At 40.3% G+C, this 18,727-nt stretch overlaps 2 protein-coding genes across 2 annotated transcripts; both read left to right on the top strand.

Annotated features, from left to right (window-relative positions):
* Nucleotides 1-482: 482 nt before the first annotated feature.
* On the top strand, nucleotides 483-6,781 carry rab6bb (RAB6B, member RAS oncogene family b). The gene is made up of 8 exons (XM_003438145.5): nucleotides 483-683; nucleotides 2,728-2,786; nucleotides 3,376-3,429; nucleotides 3,847-3,952; nucleotides 4,105-4,216; nucleotides 4,380-4,473; nucleotides 5,045-5,111; nucleotides 5,772-6,781. The coding sequence occupies exons 1-8, from the start codon at nucleotides 614-616 to the stop codon at nucleotides 5,834-5,836; spliced, it is 627 nt and encodes a 208-aa protein (XP_003438193.1). The 5' UTR covers nucleotides 483-613; the 3' UTR covers nucleotides 5,837-6,781.
* Nucleotides 6,782-6,938: 157 nt separating this feature from the next.
* aire (autoimmune regulator) lies at nucleotides 6,939-16,997 on the top strand. Its single transcript, XM_013268819.3, has 13 exons — nucleotides 6,939-9,730; nucleotides 10,045-10,219; nucleotides 11,717-11,857; nucleotides 12,429-12,494; nucleotides 12,569-12,712; nucleotides 12,855-12,970; nucleotides 13,071-13,192; nucleotides 13,280-13,349; nucleotides 14,826-14,960; nucleotides 15,090-15,211; nucleotides 15,800-15,878; nucleotides 15,995-16,093; nucleotides 16,585-16,997. Exons 1-13 carry the CDS (start codon nucleotides 9,533-9,535, stop codon nucleotides 16,663-16,665), a joined length of 1,548 nt encoding a protein of 515 aa, XP_013124273.1. The 5' UTR covers nucleotides 6,939-9,532; the 3' UTR covers nucleotides 16,666-16,997.
* The last annotated feature ends 1,730 nt before the right edge of the window (nucleotides 16,998-18,727 follow it).

Below are 18,727 nucleotides of genomic sequence, written 5' to 3'. Positions count from 1 at the left end.
AAAGTTTAGTGTCATAAATGACAACAGACTATAATCTTCTCACGGGAGAAGTTGTGACAAACGAATTTCTCATGTTTTTGTTTCAAAAATCAATAAAATGATTAAATTGGTTATGATGTTTCAAACAGGATAACTGGTCATTAACTTCTTAGAACTCATTAGTAGTGTTGCTGGGCATTTTCATTCATATCAACATCCCATTTTAGGAAATGATACTGAATATACCTTAAAGTTACATTTAACTGTTTTATATGGCTGGTGAATAAATAAAAATCACAATATTTATTAAATAAATGTATTTTTAAAATCGTCTCTTAGGGGTTTCTCTTATTTACCTTAAACTAAAAATCATGGGCGTTTTTAATTAGTTTATGTCCAAGAAAAAACAAAAAAACAAAACATAGTACAGCTTCAGGCCCAATAGAAAGGTGAGGGACTGAGATAGGTGAGGTCGCGCAGGCGCACAAGCTCCCTAAATTGACAGGAGGATGCTGAGCTGCATTCCCATCATTCTGTGAGGAGAGGAGGATCCCCCTGCGCAGGCACAGCGGACGAGACACCGAGCGATAAAAACATATAAAAATAATCCAAGTCGAGCTGTTTATCTGCCACCATGTCCGCTGGAGGAGACCTGGGGAACCCCCTGAGGAAATTTAAACTCGTGTTTTTGGGAGAGCAGAGCGGTGAGTCAGAGCTCGGGCGGGTTTGGGTCATCCTTATCAAACATGCGCATATATCGAAGGCCATGTATGTAATCCGTGATCATTTTGGGAAGTTCAAAGTGAATCCAGAAGATGTTTCTAGTGGCTTTGCTATATTAGACGCCCATGTTGCCCCTGGCATAATTTGTAGCTGTGGAAATTTTGATTAACCGATTAAGAAAAAGAAAGAGAAATGGCTCGGATATAAACGCAAATTCTTGTATATCACCTAGAGGGCTTTTGTTGTTGTTTTTTTACTTGCCGCAAAGTGCCATCATTGGAAGCAGGCGCTGTGAATTGTGGTGTTTTGATGTGCTGCAGTGACCAACAAATATGCCCAGCCTTTTCCAGATAACGCTATATTTCCCCATACATCGCTTATTTCTGACACAAACGACCCTTTATTGTGTTATATGACAGCGTTTAACATTTCCCTACCACTCGATGGCTATTTTTTTTTTCTTTTTAAAGAAGAAGATAATAAGCGGTCCCCCATGTGTCAGTTCGGGACACACCCTAGGCTGGCGATGTCTGTAGCATCTCTAAACCTCACGGTCTCCGATTCGGTCCCATAAATAATCAAATAAAACAAAAAAACGAGAGCTTGACAGCGCCACGATATTATACCAGAGCTATTTAATTCAATAATCCGTGTATTCAGGGTGTGATCGGCTGTGTATGTGCGTTGATGTGATGGCACAAATTCAGGAGGAGCGGATCGATAATGGTTTAGCGCTGTAAAGCTGCCCGAATACGTGTTCAGACATCAGACATCCAGAGTGGCAGCAGAGGAGCCCTTATCCCATCAAAAGCACCAGCAAAGACTAGAAAAACACATAATTAGGCCTAATATGACAGCAGCTCGGCCTGTTTGTGTCTTACATTGTGATGCTTTAGTGTGTGTGTGCGTGTGTGTGTGCTGCATGTCTAAGACAGAGCTGTGTGTCGACTGAAAAAAGCCTCACGGTGTGTTTGCGTGGCCTGTACTGCAATGTTGCTGTCCACGGTGCTGAAACGAGGCCTGGTGTGGCCACTGCCCATCGCTGGCTTCAGGAGTACTGCTGTCTGCGTACTGTGCATGAGGCCCTTCTGGAAAGAAAAAAAAAAGTCCTGTCCTCACTCATGTGCGGATCTGATGTAAAATGGTGCTGCTGGGAGGGATGTAAATAAAAATGGAGATCACTAGGCTCACCTTGATCCTCTGAGATCAAGTCTCCTTCGGCATCAGTCCAGTGAGCATTAATAGCCGGCCTTTTTGTTACCGTGGTCACATTTCTGGACACAGTTTGTGTTTTTGTTGCAGTCACCTCTCACATTATTTTCAAGGATAAAAGACAGGACTGGAGGGGGAAGACTACTTATTGTATTTAAATTGTTCACCTTTGGTTGTATGGTAAAACTAAAGTGCTGAGTAGTGGCAGAAATACACAAAAAAGAAAGGAAAATGCAACGGAGAAAGAGAAGGAGAGGAAAATGCACGCATAAATCAAGACCAAATGGGAAAACACATAAACGATTAGCACAAAACATACAGACATTTCACAAAAAACAACATTGCAACATCACTTTGGGATTTTGGTTCTTATCTGAACCCTTGAAGTGGAATAACATTTGAATTTCACTTTAATTATTTGCATTGTTTAGAGGCGTACATGTTTCTATGAAGAGAAACATTTACACATTTGATAACAGGAAATCTAAGATAACAGATTTTTCTTGCTTACTTTGAACTGAAATCCATTTTGCTGCCCTTATTTTGAGCTATTCATTGATTCATAATCACATATTAACTCAGGCATATTTTTGGTGAATTACCGGGCAGATTTTGTTCCAGTGAGTCATGGATTTTTTCTCCCCCCTCCTTCATTTCTTTTCATTTTTACTGGCTTGATAGCTGGCGCTGGTTAAATATTCATATATAACTGTGGTGTTGTCACATCAATGAAGCATATTTTCATTATGTTGATTGAGATCATATATCGATGTGTCTGGACCCTGAAACCAACCTGTGTGTGCTCTGTTTTAGTGGGGAAAACGTCTCTCATCACTAGATTCATGTATGACAGCTTCGACAACACATATCAGGTGAGATCTGGAACAGATCCAGAACCTAAAAACAATTTTAAATTATTAAGCAGCATTGATTGATGGCGTTGCTGATTAGCATCTATACGAAAGAGGTATTGGTGGTATTGCTTATAACTGTAAAAGAAATTCAATTTTTCTTTTGAATGTTGAAGGTTAATATGGGACCGTTATTGCAGCGAGTGCTTTTTGGTCAAAAACACTCAGTATATTAGATTTTCACGAATTATGTCCTGATCTGAATCATGCCATTTATTCAAACATGATCAGGAACAGCATTGCAGCACTATTAGTTTCTTTAAGAAGAGAAAATATATCATTCCCTCCTTCGCCTTTCTCAGAAGTTTGGTACATAACAAGTCTGAAGGATTGGGCCCTGAGGGCAGCACAAATTAAATTAGTGTTTCAGTCTGATTCAATTTCTGTGCTTGTTGGCTCCCTTTTCCCCCCCCTTTCTTAACAGCTTTATGTATTTGAACAAAAATCACTCTGCTAGGAACAACAGATGGTGGAGAGAAACATTTAAATTTTAATGATTGGGTTTTTGCTGATGATTTTCTCCCCCTCTTTTGTTCTTTCCTCTCCACAGGCGACCATTGGAATTGACTTCCTATCGAAGACAATGTACCTGGAGGACCGGACAGTAGGAAACCTTGATCTTCATTTTTAAAATTCTCATTTCTAAATACATGCGCAGATGACTTGAGGTTTTAAGTAGGAAACAGCCCAATTTCTTCTCTGCTTTGACTAATCCTTGATTTGATTTGCTTAATTATTCCCTTCCGTCACACACTAATGTGATTATGTTATGGTTATTTCTGGTAGTAACAGCTTTGGTGAGCTGACTTTTCTGGCCCTAATAACTCAGAGCCTTACCCATGGATCATCTGCTTTAGCCAGTATTAATACTTTTTCTTTGTCAGGATATTATTGTGCTCTGCCAGCCTGCACAGGAGCTGATACTGGCTTATCCTCCTGGAAGTGTACTTATAGGCTGTGTGTGGTGTGGCAGTTTATGCTGAAGGCGTGTGTGTGTGTCTGTGTGTGTGCACACATGCAGGTAAGGCTGCAGCTGTGGGACACAGCTGGACAAGAGCGTTTCAGGAGCCTCATTCCGAGCTACATACGAGACTCGACGGTGGCTGTGGTTGTCTATGACATTACAAGTAAGCAGAAAGCTGTAGCCTGTATATGATGCAGGTGATACAGTTGTGTGTTTCTGTGTTAAACAGACAAACACTTGAGTAAAAATATATAGTTTTTGTTGTGTTTTTGAGACAAAAAAGCCGGATGTAATAGGAAACTCTGGGCTCCACAGATGTAAATTCATTCCAGCAGACCTGCAAATGGATTGACGATGTCAGGACAGAGAGAGGAAGTGATGTCATCATCATGCTAGTAGGCAACAAGACAGACCTGGAAGAGAAAAGGTAAAGATAGTGGCTTGTAATCATCTCTAACATTTAGCTACAGTCGAGTGATCTTTGACGCGGAGGTTTGGTTCCTTAAATGAGCAAAAAAGCTGTTTGAAGCAACACGTCACTGCCGAATGAATTAGCCCGAGATGCTGAGTCTGGCCTGATTTTCCTGCAGGCAAATCACGATCGAGGAAGGAGAGCAGAGAGCCAAAGAACTGAACGTCATGTTCATCGAGACCAGTGCCAAGACAGGCTGCAATGTCAAACAGGTGATCCCTGCAGTTTTACCAGATTTCACAGCATTTTTGCCATCACTTGATTTCAGAGTCTCTGCCAATCCCCAAATCCCTCCAAGGTGACCACGCCACCACACAGACCCGGTGTGGATAAATCAAACGTTTAAATATGTACAATGTTGGTAAAATGTGCGTTCCGTATTTAGTTCTTGCTGGCTAAAGATGAATGAAAAGAAAAAACAAAAGCTAGTTTACCGATATCTATCTAGTACATTTACTCAACTACTGCACTTAAGCACACATCGAAGGCACTAACATTTAATGTTACTAGCTATACCACTTAACATCCAGTACAATTTTGGAAAATATCAAACTTTCTACTTCAATAGATTCATCTTACTGCTGTAGTTATATTTTAGAAATTCAAAATTTTAAAGTAAATCTTCCTCAAGAGTATAAAAGTTCAAATCAGGCCAGCTTCAACAAGCACTAGTGAACATTTTTGTGTTGCATTGCCCCCCCCCCCCCCATTTTTACATTTTACCATTTTTTCAAGCCTGCTGCCTCCTGCTCTCTAACCTCCTCCCTCTTGTTCTCCTCCTAGCTGTTTCGTCGAGTTGCAGCAGCCCTACCTGGAATGGAAAGCCTGGACGATGCAAATCCTGAAGGCAGTATCCTTTACAGCCGCCGTGACTCACCATGCCGATAGCCAAACAGCCCAGCAATAGGCGGCTTATTTTTAATCTCTTAGTGGCTGCTGGCACACGTACAGACAGACTGCCGAGGAATCGGCCATTAAGCCTTTTATGCTTAATAATGGAGGAATACACAGAGCCAGGAAGATGGTGTGGATGCACAGGCACAGCACCACATAGTGGCTGATTGGGAAGTGACAGCAGAGGAGGGTGTGTGATGGAGGATGGTTGTGTAAGGAAGGTGAGGGATTCTTATCAATAAATGGGAATTATTATATGGAAACTTACAAACCAAGAAACATTTAACTTTAAAGATGTGCCCTTAAATTGTAGTATAACATATGGATTTGTCTATACTATACTATGAAGCTCAACATATTTTGGTTTGTCTACAAGTCTTGAGGATTGTGGGGAAAACATGGGGCAAAGTTTTTGGGGCCTCAGATGGAGCTGCGTAACATTGGATCAGACAAAAAACTACAACTATGGAGGGGAAGGAGATAGAAACAAGTAATTGTAGCATACAGGACTTGAGTCCGCATTAGCTTACGGGAATCTATGACTATCATTTTTGGCATGTATAGGCCAAATAGTTTACTTCGCCATGTGACTTTTCCTTAACGTGCCAATTTCCAGTGATTGACATCAAGCTGGACAAACCAGCGGAACCAGCTGTGCCCGAGGGCGGGTGCTCATGTTAATGCAGAGCTGCACTTGGACAGCTCCCTTCACACCATAGGCTTGTTGTGTTGCTTACTACTGGTTAGCTTCCAGTTGACTTCTCCAATTGGATATAGGATGTGGGCCTTGTATCTGATTGGACAAATCAAATGTTATCTTTCAGTCTTGTTCAGTTGTAAAATATTGTATACTTTGTCAATATGTAAGTGACTGGAGGAGAAAAGGGAAGAAAACAATTGTTGCAATGAAAATGAACACACACACACTGAAAAAAAAACAGTTTGGAGAAAAATGAGGAAACCAATGGAGTTCTTTTCGCTGTTATGTTTTGTATTTTTTATATATAAAAAGGGAAAGCACCAAAAATGATGCCTAAACACAGAAGGAGAAATAGCAGGAGGGTCGGCCATTTTTCTAAATAGCTGAACATGTCTGAATGTCTGCAGCACGCATGCACGCTGATCTGATCTTTGACCTTTGGCCTGCCCTCCAGGGTCTCCGTACTCTGGAAGGAGGCTGACTATCTTAGAATGTTTTATAGCATCTCTCTATAGCATCTCATGACAAGACGTATCTCATTTGATATTCCCACAACTTCCAGTAGGATCACCTAACAGTAGCTGTGAAAATGTGGCACTCTATCTCTCTATGGGTTTAACTTTTATAGAACAAACTGTACTGTGGTTAAAAAAGAAGTAATAAAGAGACAACTTACTATCACAACTCCCTAACCCTCCTAAAAGTCCTCTCCTCTTCCTTCTCTCCTCCCGCTATCCTTCTGTCCTTCCAGTCTCCCCATCCCTCCATCCCGGTAATACACATATAACAATCCACTGTAATGCACCGCACTGTATATAATAATGTAATATGTATGTTGTGAACGTCCCTCTGTAGAAGTGGTCCTTGTTCACCAGTATGAATAATGTAATAATGTTTAATGATTAATAAATTACAGATTAAAGGGCTTCACTCTCCTAACCATCAACATTTACCTGGTAGCAAAATTATCTACTCTTCTATTTTATTTACTTTCTGTTTTTTCTGAGAAAATGTGAGATATGGCAAGTTGTTGAGAGTTTCCACAAGCAGGTTTAAACCACTACACTAGTTACATTAAATAGAAAACGACAGAATATATTTAAAGTGATTAATAACTAGTAATTGAATAAAATACGCAGCTACATTTACACAGCACTTATTTTTCTTGGGAACAAATGGGTTAGTAACGGCTAAGATACGCTAAGACACTGATAGCATCTAAGCTAAAGCTATGAACACAATCTGACCTTAGATATGCAGCATTTACTTACAATATATAGTGTTTAGTTATGTTGTATGCCATGTTTTTGTGTTTTTAATAACTAAATATGAAAATGTAATGAGCACTTCATGTGTGCTTATGCAGATATCAGTTGTTAACTGGTAGCTAGGCATTTTAGCTGTTATCTAACTCTTAACATTAACAACCAGTAAAAAACACTAAAAAGTGTAGCCTCACCTGTTTGATGTTTTATATGAGAACCCTTTCGTGACATTGCCTGGTGACATAAATTGAAATTATATTTGCTTTACCTCATAGGAAACCTCAATTGACATTTTAGCTACAGTTTAGCTTAATTAGCTAACTGGTTGGAAAAGAGACAAACTATGGACCATTCCTAAAACATGAAAACATTCATAACTTCCTCACAACTATGAAATCAAAATTAACAACAGTAGTCTCTGAGAATAAGCGACTGGACCAGTATAATCTCAGACCCTTCCAGATGCCTGTATTACGCATTAGCTCACCATACTCAGGGTGTCTCTCCATTATCTGAATCACTTAGCCTAACATTGGAAATCAGGATAAGCCGCCACATGAAGATGGTTTTTCAAAGGAAGATGAAACTGATGAGAAAATACGAAGTCTGAAAGCAACACAGCAGTGTGTATGAGAGTAAAAACACCCCAGAGTAATATCATATTAACAGTATGTGGCTTAAGTGCTTTATCCTGTAAGACTGGAAAAGAGCAGCAATATTAATAATGTTTTTCCAGGAACAAAAGCCGGTGAAAATACAGATTGTGTAAGTTAACAGATTCATCAATATTAGCAGCTCTATCATTAAGACATGGGAGAACCTGATGGATTATAAAAAGTATTTCATTAAATTAATGTTTAAAAGATAGTTTTAGTTTTTATTCTTTCAGCTGAACCCCCAATGATGTTTAAAGGCCTGAAAGTAAATAATAAATACAAAAATAAAATACAAACTTAGGTGATGCACAAATTTGTATAAGGTCAGGTGCTCTGTTTAGGATCATATATTGCTTATGGAACAATAATATTGTTGTCAAATTGTTTGCAACCAACAGGAAAAAAAATCCAATAAACTAAGTTGCCCAAGACTCTATAGCAGTACTGATGGTCACCAGGGGAAGCACAAAGACTTTTGTGCTGTACTATTCCACAGGTCGGAGAGTTCTTCTGGAGAACTGATTGGGCAGCAAGCAGTTATTAGGTACTAGTTGATCTCTAACCTGAAACTACAGGTAGCATATTAACTATAAGTCACCTTACCCGTTACCATATATCCTGGTAAGAAATGATCCACCTTCACAGTACTGTAAACTCAGGGTTAATCCTGAAGTCACCCAGATAAGATTAAATCCTGCTTCATAATACAGGCCTCAGGTCTCTGTATCTCATTTACAAACGAGGCAGTTGTTATTGAGACTTTTAAAGAATCTAAAACTTGAATTCTTTGCTGCGGGAGATTTTATACTGACCTTGTCACGTTTTTGGATGACCATTTCCCCCTCATATGGTTTGGCACACAAACCACAGATGATTTTTTTGGCTACTAAAGCAGTAGCCTTTTTAATGCTAAACTTAGTTGCAGTGAACTAAGGGACTTAGTGAGCATATTTCTCAAGCTACCCAGTTGTCTCCTAACCTTATTTATGAGTTAAAGTAATTGGCATTTAGACTTAATGGATATTTACATGACATGAAATTGAATTAGTGGAAACTGCAGGCAAATGCTCTCTAGTAAAAGGCAAGCCCCAAGCCTTAACCTTAGACGATTTTTATTTTATCATTCTCTTGTATATTTGGAGGAGAGACCGGTTCCTCTTTGTTTAGGCCTTTTTAGTAGAATAATGAGAAATAGAGGAACAAACTAACAGAATAACAACTGAGGAAAATAGGCATAAAGCATAGTAGGCTACCAGTCATGCAATCAGTCTGTCAGTCATTAAACTGTTTACAGTGTTAATGTTCTCCTGCCTGTGGCGAAGTCATAATTATCACACGAATGCGGAGTTCCCTGTGGTGAGTCAGTGTGTGAAAACCTGACAGGTGAGGGGAAGTTGAGGTGGAAAGAACCTTTTAAGAAGAAAACTGTCGCACATCAGGTCACTTCACTCTGCTCTCCTGATGTAAGAGGACAGGTATTCCCCTGGATGAAGGCCGTTAGTGCTGTTAGTGGACAAATGAACTGAAAAGAGACAAAAGGTCCAGGGCTGGCCTCCCTGGAGGGAAGTCTCAGAAATGAAAGGCTAGTAGCTTCATTTTTTTTCATAGAGTCATAGATGCGTTATTAAAAGCACAAACACAGGATGAAAAAAATAGAGGAGTTTTTAAGATATGGCTTATGCATCTATGCAATCAGCATGAAGCAGTGCACCTTCCCTGTGAGCGACACACCCCCCACATCTGAAATTCTTCATCTATGATCTCAAACCGTGTCAGGTCATTTCTCACTTGCACACAAAAGAAGATCATGTCAAGAGTCGAGGCGTTTAGGGACACAAACCTCCGCTCGCTGCTGAGGGAGCTGCGAACTGACATCGCTATGGCTGTGGATGACCCTTTCCCCCTGGTCTATGGTTTGGCGGATAAAAACATCATCACAGAGCAACTGCTGAAGGTACGAAACTGAACAGAGATTGGATATCGGTATTAATTGTGTAAACGTTAATTTTGATTTGAAATATTTTTTAATGCTATTTTAAGCAAGTATCGGGTACGGCACTATCCAACATTACAAATATACTGAGTTAACCTGACAAATTAGTATTATTTTTAAATAACAATTAACAATTAATAACAATTAAATATAATTGCTTATAAGTGAAAGAATATTTGTTGCATCTGGCTGCTTCCATTAAAGGATATCAGTGCTGAATTTTCAGTCTTCAAACTCATGTTTTTCAGTCTTCAAACTTAATGTTGTGTCTATAGGAGACTCTGGAGAAGGAGGCTAGAGAAGGCATCCACAAGGCCATGTACTCCCTCCTGTCCTGGGTGTTGGAGCAGAGCAGATCCACTGTCCAGGCCTTCTTGAACAACTTATCCAAAGACTATAATCTGGACAGCTACCCCAGGCTGCAGACCCTGCTCACTAACCTGGATTGCCGTATGTGACACACAGTTTACGACAAAACATTTGTCACACATAAATAAATCTACATCTATACATTTGTTATGGGCATGAATGTCATATAATTTTGTCATGGTGATTGACACGATAAGTTAATGATTCCTATTAAGGAATGAACTATTGTTCTTCCACGGTGGAATGATTGCACACCATATATCTATTGTGACTTCAAAATAACAAGAATTGAGTGCACAGGTTTTACTTTATGTTAGATTCACACAGGCTCAAGTATATGTATCTGTACACCCCCATTAATATTTGGTTAAGTGCCCCTTAGCAAGATGCACCTCGACCAGATGCTTTTGGAAGCCATCTGGCATAATTCTGATGGGCTGTTTGAATGGTGCTCTTTGCAAATTTGGAAGAGTTAATCAAAAATGGCTGGTTTCCTGGCATGGACCCGGCTTTTAAGCTTAACCCACAAATTTGTTGGGAATTTTGGAAGGCCAGTATCTTAATGTTAGCTTGTTTGATCTATGCTAAAACCATTTTGTGTGTGTGTGTGTGTGTGTGTGTGTGTGTGTGTGTGTGTGTGTGTTTGGAAAATCAAATTACATCCAAGTTTCTGATTTGAGGTGAAGTCAAAGAATTCGGAGGTAGGTCTCCTCTTCTTCAGCCCATCCATTCTTGAAATCTATCATTATCACTGGCAGCAAAACAGAACATGATGCTACCACCACGATTAACAGTTGGTACGGTGTTCTTAGGTTTGAAAGCCTCACCTTTACTCCTCCAAACATACCTCTTGTCACTGTGGCCAAGTAGCTCAATCTTTGTCTTGTCTTTTGCCAGACCTTGGTAAAGTGGTCACACCCGAATAACTTGTCCCTATGTATAATTGTTTGAATTTATCTTGGAATCTGCAGTTGTTTAAAAATGGCTCCAAAAGACAACTTGTGTAAATCTAATAGTCTCCTTATTAAATTTTCACTGAGTTCCTTGGACTTTCCAGTCGTATTGCCAATACAATGAGTGCTGTCAAACAAATCCTTTTTAAACGGCAAAGAGAACTACTGGCGGTAGTCAACCAGTTAATAGGCCTTTAGTGAGTGTTTGTATGTATTTTGGCCTGTATGTATACTTTTGAACCCGTCTGAATTAGAGAATTAGAGAAATATAAATAAATAGTTTCTAGTGCTCACTATTTGTTTGTTTAGAGTCAATAAAGATGATGTACAGTTAAAAAGAACAGTTCAAAGAAATCATGAAAAGACCAAAATTCTATGACGTTCCTGCCCATGATGAGCGTCTGAGGATCCTCAGAAGAATACACTACTGTACCAATGTCAAATCACATTCAGCACAAACTGACATTCCTCAGCCTTCTTCTATTTTTTCGTATTAATTTACAAAAGCAATAAAACCTCAGTTGCGTCTGTTGCACCAAAGCGGAGCTGAAAACAGTCTCTCAGGACAATTTTCTGTCACATTTAGACTCTAATGGTTTACATTGTTGCTGATTTTGTTTGACAGGAAGGGAGACTGCAGGTTCCAAACATGAAAACAGACCATCTGGAGGTCACAAACCTCCTCACAGTAAGAAGAGGAGCCACGCGGATCGAGAATCGAGCTCCCAGCGGTCACAGTATCACGCCAAGACAACCGATGGAGGAGGTCATCTCCCATAGTGCACTTGCTTTGCATCTGTTCTCTATCAGACACTGCAGACCACTTTTTTACAAGATAAAATAGGACCTGTTACGTCCATCCCATTTTTCTATTCTTGGATTAGAATCATTTTCCGTGATTCATTTAATCAGCTGCTCCCTTTAGGGGTCATCTGCCTCCATCTCACCTTACTCTCTGCATGCTCCCCTTAACTATAGTCACAAATCTTTTCTAATTAGCTCAAATAATCCTTATTGACCTTAGTCACTTTCTTCTGATTGGCCGCCCCCAGAAGTCTTGAACTGCAGGTGGGTGGGGCTTCTGTGCTCAGCCCCAGAGTTGTTGAGAGGATATCGCTTCTCCCAAGAGTAGCAAAAACTCTCTGAAGAGTGTTTGGAGCAGTCTTTGGGCATGTTTAAATATGACTATCCACTATTGTTAAAGTATATCGGACAAAATAATAAGCAAAACATAATAGGCTTATTTTGACAATCAAAAGATACGTAGTTTTCACTAAGAATTAACTTGAATACTCTAAAACCCACATGACTGTGCTGTCTTGTCTACTCTGTTTAAGGAAGTAAAGTGAAGCTCTACAGAGTGAAGAGTGAAGGTCCTGGCTCCAAGCTGCCATCTGAAAACAGTAATTGTCATAAAAATAAATATATTAAATACTTTCATGCCACAAATACATAACCAACCCAAATTCTGCTTCAGGTGTGCAAGTATTGCCTTCCTCAGTCCAGAGAGGAGCCCACCTGCCCTCTTCATCCTCCTCCTTCTCGGCTCCCTCCACGGATCCCCCAGTCAACCATGATAACCAAGAAAAGGTCCATGTTATGCAGACATATTGCTTGGAAGGTAAGCCATATAATAAATATGCGAACTTCTTTTTTTCAGAAAACTGAAGCAACATCAAACTATGAATGTGAAAAGGCAGACCTGACTAACCTTTAACCTTCATGCAAGATTTTCCCCTTTAAAGCCCACTGTCATTTAACAGGGGCCGCCAGAGAGCCCATTAAAGCTGGTGGGGGTCCTTCAGAGGAGACAAACGCATCAAAGTCCAAGTCTGCTAAGAGCACATTTCACCACCAGGGGGAGACAGCCACAAGGATGGTAGAGGCTGTAATCCACTCACTCTTAACTAAAGTTGCTTGTGCTTTATATGAATGTGGGTGTCTGCTTATCTATGTTACATGTATCTGTTTGTGTTTAGATTCATTACAATGATGATGAGTGTACAGTGTGTAAGGATGGAGGGGAGCTGATCTGCTGTGACGGCTGCCCTCGAGCTTTTCATCTGGCCTGCCTTGACCCTCCACTCTCGTCCATACCCAGGTGAAGAATAATGTGCTGGTGTTCCGAGATGGGGTTTTTTTAAAGTCTTGCTTTGAGAAAGAGGTTATAACTTTACATTATCTGCAGTGGCTCTTGGCAGTGTGAGTGGTGCCGTGGACACAGGGTGAAAAAAGAGAAAGCACAGCTACCCTTACAAGTAAGTTCCTGAAGGAAGGAAGCAGGAAATGTGCACATACCGAATCCACTGAATAACCTACAGTACTGTGAAAAAGTCTTCAACGACCCTCATTTCTTTATATTTTGCTAGGAAAATGGGAAATGGTTTCAGCAATTTGTTAAAACATGAGCAAACATACATAGAAATACAGTAATTCAGTCAATATTTGGTATGACCGCCTTTATTCTTCAACACAGTCTGAACTCTTTTAGGCAGCTTTCTGGTATTTTCTTTAAGTAGTCTTCAGGAATAGTTCTCCAATAGTTCTTCTTGAAGGTTTTTTTCTTCTGATGTTGGCTGCCATTTGTTCTGTTCTCTGTCAAGATGATCCCACAGTGCTTCAGCAATACTAAGGTCCGGGCTCTGGTCTGGCTAATCCATGACTGATAATGTTTCATTGTGTGTTTTTTCTATCCAGGTGTGCTTTCACTGCATTGGCAATGTGTTTGGGATCATTGTTATGATGAAATATTATCCTTTTCTCGATCAGATGTTTTCCAGATGGTACTGCATATTGGAACAAAATCTGTTGCTATCTTTCTGCATTCAAGATTTCATCATTTTTGACAAGATCCCCAACACCACTAGCTGAAATGCACCAAACCATGACAGAGCTTCCACTGTGTTTTACAGATGGCTATAGACACACTGTTGTACCTCTATCCTGACCTCCTCTGTACATGATGTGAACCAGAAGTTTTAGATTTGGATCACTCCAGGACACCTGTGGTCTTTGGCTTCCTGTCATTTAAAAAAAAAAATAATTTAGCATACCTCTCTTTTTCCCTTCCTTAAGAACTGCTTCTTGACAGCCACCCTTCCACTGAGACCATTTGCATCTGCTGCAGATAGTTTTTTGGGCCTGACATTTTTTCTTTTGTCCTCCACACTGCACACCATGCTGAGATATGCCTGGTTTTGGCTAGTAGCTCTTTGGGAATTATCTTATTGGTACAAAAATGTGCTATCTTCAGCATTTTTCATAGATTCAGCAAAAGAAATGAACAAATTATGTGACTGGACTGAAAATGAGTAAACAAAAAGCAGCCAAAGAAAAACTTTAAAAGACCTTCAGAAAGCCTGGAGAGCTATTGCTCAAGACCACTTTAAAAAATTCCTAGAAACTCTGGGAGTCATGGGAGAAAAAAAAGTGAGCAGCGGCCCAAGCCTCTGAGTCACCCCTAGTACTGACTAGTACTGCGTGGTCATTTTTAAATGTGAGAATCTTTCTGCTCAAAGCAACTTATATTTTCAGTACGTTTCATGTGTAAAAGAAAACTCATGGTTCTCACACCCTGTCTGGTATTTCCAACTTTAGTAATTTGTATTTACGTAGTTCAGGATAATAAGTCACAGTAAAACTTGAAGACTTGTTTACAAAAAAAAGTTTTAAGGGCTTTGGTAAACACTGATGCTTTTTCTAGAACTGATCATAGTCTAAATATTTGCATTCAGGCACTCTCAGCTCAGCCTCAGCAAACAAACACAAACTGCAGTAACTCCATCACCGATGTCTCATTCTACTCATCGCTGTCATCCTCCCTCACAAGCGTCACGGCGACGATGAGTGCGTCAGGTGGCAGAAACCAGGTGACCTTCTACATCATTCAACCATGTTTTTTTTTTTAATCATTTCAACTTCCATCAGCCTCATCCTTTTTCCGCCTCTGCAGCATGTAAAAATAGTCACACTTGATGCATGTATAAATTTGTCTCCAGTGCTCGGGTGGAGAGCTGGTCGGCGTGAGGGAGGTGTGCGGTGTTTGCCACCTTGGAGGAGGAGATTTGACCCACTGCTTTCAGTGTCTGAAGCATTTCCATGTAAACTGCCACTTTTCCAAGTAAGAAAACCACTAATTTCTTCTTCTGACTGAAGAAGAAAGATTTTTAATTAAAGATTTTTAGGAGACGACAGAGAGCGTTTCCCCTGAGCTCCAGAAATCCTAATCTCAGCATCATCTACATTAGAAGAAAAAAAACATTCAGGGCTCTCTGAGAACTTCCTGTATGTTGGTATTGACCACCAGTGTGCATTAAGGGTGTGCGCTTACAATAATCTCTCTTGGGATAATGGTGGCTAATGGACTGTAAATGGATCCCTTGCAGCTGAGTAGTGAGCAAAGTGAGCAAGGTTCACAATGATTTTACACAACGATAACACAGATACAGCAAATTAAAGCTGAATCCATGTGATAAGCTCTCGTGGCTCCTTTTTATGTTGATTAAAAACACAGTGTTAACCAAACCCAAACGATAAGAACAAAAAGCTTCCCCTTTTTAATTAATTAGGACCCCAAGTTTCATGTAAACAGTTTATTTTCCCAGCTGGAAGGGTTTGAACGGCTTCCTGTGTCAGAAATGACGTATTGATTGAGAGAAACCTTATACACCACGGAAATGTTCACTCAAAGCATTTGTGTGTTTCTAAGAGGGAGGTCCATCTGCCTGTCCTGCTCCAGACTGTGGGGCAGCTCTGCTGAGAAAGAGGCTGAATCCAGAGGCGGGCAGGTGTGTCTCCACATGTACACACCTTGAAAAAGAATTTACAACCTTTATTATCTTAATGCCACCAAATACTCTATGTAATCTCTCCTGTGTGTGTGTCTGTGTGTGTTTGTCTTCAGCTTGCACCGCTGGTTCAAAACACACTTAGTCATGATCAAAGCGCCTCCCTCTCTGAGCCCGTCCTCCATAAAGATGAACTGGACTCCATCCTGGGAGACGTGAGTGGAGATCAGTTACATGTCGATACCACAGATGCAGGCAGGATGCAACAGTGCACGTCAGACACAAGATGGCTGCTTTCCTTATCACAGAGACAGTCAGTGAGCTGTCGGGGTAAACAAACAGCACCGAGGACAAAACATTAGGCGATTCGGAGCAGCGTGTCCTGATGTTGTTTGCTGTGATTTTGGTCTGAACTATGTGTACAGATGCGTACAGATGTGTGAGTTCTTCTTGGCTTCACTGGGCGCACAGTCTTGATTTGAGTGCCTCTGTTTTTAGCCCCTACGTGCTGACTATTTAAATAATTTACAATTCAGAAGCTAAATTTTCGAGTTACAGTGAACTCTAATAAGGCGTACATTATAGATGGCAGATTGATTGATTAAAGGATTTATATTTACCTAATATGTTACTAAATCTATGACAAATAGACAAATAGGTGTGCAGCAGTTAATCCTGTTGTGTTGTCTTCTCTTCACTGCAGCAGAGCTCCATTGATGGCATCTTACAGTGGGCTTTCCATAACATGTCTCGTCCTCTTCCAGGCTCTCAGGGATGCTATCAGTGACAGAGAACCAGGAATGCAACACTGTAAATCAGCAATGATGAAATCAATGTGGAGCTGATTAAAATGAGCTGACTAAATATGGGTGCTGATTATTTGCTTCTTTCTCACTGCTTGTTAAAACAATTCGGTGACTTTTGATTGCTCAGAGACGGCTCACTGACTGTCTCTGATTGAATGTTTCATACTATGATTCACACATGAGTCATGTTTTCCACCCCAAAAAATATGAAAGGTTATGTGAGAATAAGTCATAATATGAAATGTATAGAAATGTATAGTTGAACCCTAATCATGTATTTAGAAGATCTGAATGTACAACATGCTGAACCTTGAAGCAGATGGTCTACAGCAGCAGACCAAACCAGGTGCCACTTCTTCTCAGAAAACTGAGACTACAATATTCGCAGGTTCACCAAAATTGAACAAAAGATTGGAATAACATTGCCTCATCTTATGAGTCTCGAATTCTGCTGCAACATTTAGATGATAAAGTCACAATTTGGGGTAAACCACAATAAAGCATGCATCCCTCCTGCCTTGTATGCCTGCAGTGTAACAGTTCAGGCTGCTGGTGGTGTTGCTGAAATGGTTTGGGGGACATTGTTTCCACACACTGGGTCCCTTATGACCAGTTGAACCTTGTTTAAACATCACAGCCTACCTGAGTATTGCTGTTGGCTTAGTTGCAGCATACCCATCTCCTGATGAGTGCTTCCAGGAAGATAACACATCATGTCACAAAGCTCAAATAATCTCAAACTGGTTTCTTGAACATGACAATGCTCTCAGTGTACTCAAATGGCCTCCACAGGCACCAGATCTCAATCCAATAGAGCATCTTTGAGACATCATAGATGTTTAGCTCACGAATCTGCAGCAACTATGTGATACTATCAAGTCAGTATGGACCAAAATCTCAGAGGAATGTTTCCAGCACCTTGCTAATCTGTGCCATTAAGAATTAAAACAGTTCTGAAGGCAAAAAAAAGGGTCCAGCCAAGTACTGCCTAATCAAATGCACTTAATAGAGTGGTCATTGAGTGTATATAGCCCAAGCCAAGCTCACTGACCTCAGCGCTGTGTGTATGCACCCATTTGCCTCCAAGTTTCCATGAATTTCAGTGCAACCAGCACTTCTCTAATGACATAATGCTTTATTGTGATTATTGATGGAAAATATGCACTGTGCAATAAAACCACTGGCCTGAAACTCCTGATTTAACATTGGACCTGTGACAAGTTACAGCTGCAAAATTAGCTTGTAATGCTGCTCTGGCATTAGCTACTCTTGGTCTTAACTGATCAAATAAATGTAGTTACATAGTTAAATACCAATACCAGCCTTTCTGTAATGCTTTACCTACTCTTTAATCTTTTAGTTCTCAGTCTTATTTTCCCTGCATACTAACCTCACGACTCAGCACTTGCTGAGTGGGAGACATGGCAATGGGCCACTGATATCTCTGCTCATACAGATTGACCCTAACAACTGTTTGTCAGACTCGTCATACGCACATACGTATCTGCATACACACAACTATGTGCATTTTGGCTCTAAAGAACCACAGGTGCTGTACTTTAATGTGTTTATACACACAGGGAAACTAGACAATAGTAGGCTAATTTCAAGTCTCAGCACCTTTTTTTCCTGCAAATCACAGACAGATGTGCTTATCTAAGAAGAAAGTGTGTTATAAGAAATTAATACCCACATGCACACAAAGAAAAACAGACAATGCAAATGTCTGCATGCGCCCAAAGTCATTTTCTCTCACTGCTTTGGATCTGCAGTAGAATTCACATTCACACGTTACGCCACATGGTTTCAATACAATGAGGTATGCACACTGAGAAATGCCTCTATTTAACAGGAATTCCTTCAGGACTATATCACTTCAATGAGGAATGTTGTTTTTGTCATGCTATTCATGAGTTTTAGCATGAGTGCCAGAAGGATGGAGCTCAGCCAGGCAAATTTTTCTCCCCTCGGTATTCGGTTGCCATGGCTCAGAGCTCCTACAGACCCAAAACAGAGGATGAGAAACATGTTCTTTGCAGTGTG

The sequence above is a fragment of the Oreochromis niloticus genome, linkage group LG18 (genome assembly GCF_001858045.2).
Source record: "Oreochromis niloticus isolate F11D_XX linkage group LG18, O_niloticus_UMD_NMBU, whole genome shotgun sequence".
NCBI classification, from domain to species: Eukaryota; Metazoa; Chordata; class Actinopteri; order Cichliformes; family Cichlidae; genus Oreochromis; species Oreochromis niloticus.
This window is presented reverse-complemented; position numbering and strand designations above follow the sequence as displayed.

Bases quoted from the DNA above. Each gene is read 5' to 3' on its own strand.
- aire (XM_013268819.3), top strand. From the start codon at position 9,533: ATGATCTCAAACCGTGTCAGGTCATTTCTCACTTGCACACAAAAGAAG. The intron at 13,193-13,279 runs GTGAAGAATAAT...CATTATCTGCAG, and splicing joins CCACTCTCGTCCATACCCAG to TGGCTCTTGGCAGTGTGAGT. The intron at 15,212-15,799 runs GTAAGAAAACCA...TGTGTTTCTAAG, and splicing joins GTAAACTGCCACTTTTCCAA to AGGGAGGTCCATCTGCCTGT.
- rab6bb (XM_003438145.5), top strand. From the start codon at position 614: ATGTCCGCTGGAGGAGACCTGGGGAACCCCCTGAGGAAATTTAAACTC. The intron at 2,787-3,375 runs GTGAGATCTGGA...TCCTCTCCACAG, and splicing joins GCTTCGACAACACATATCAG to GCGACCATTGGAATTGACTT. The intron at 3,430-3,846 runs GTAGGAAACCTT...GCACACATGCAG, and splicing joins TGTACCTGGAGGACCGGACA to GTAAGGCTGCAGCTGTGGGA.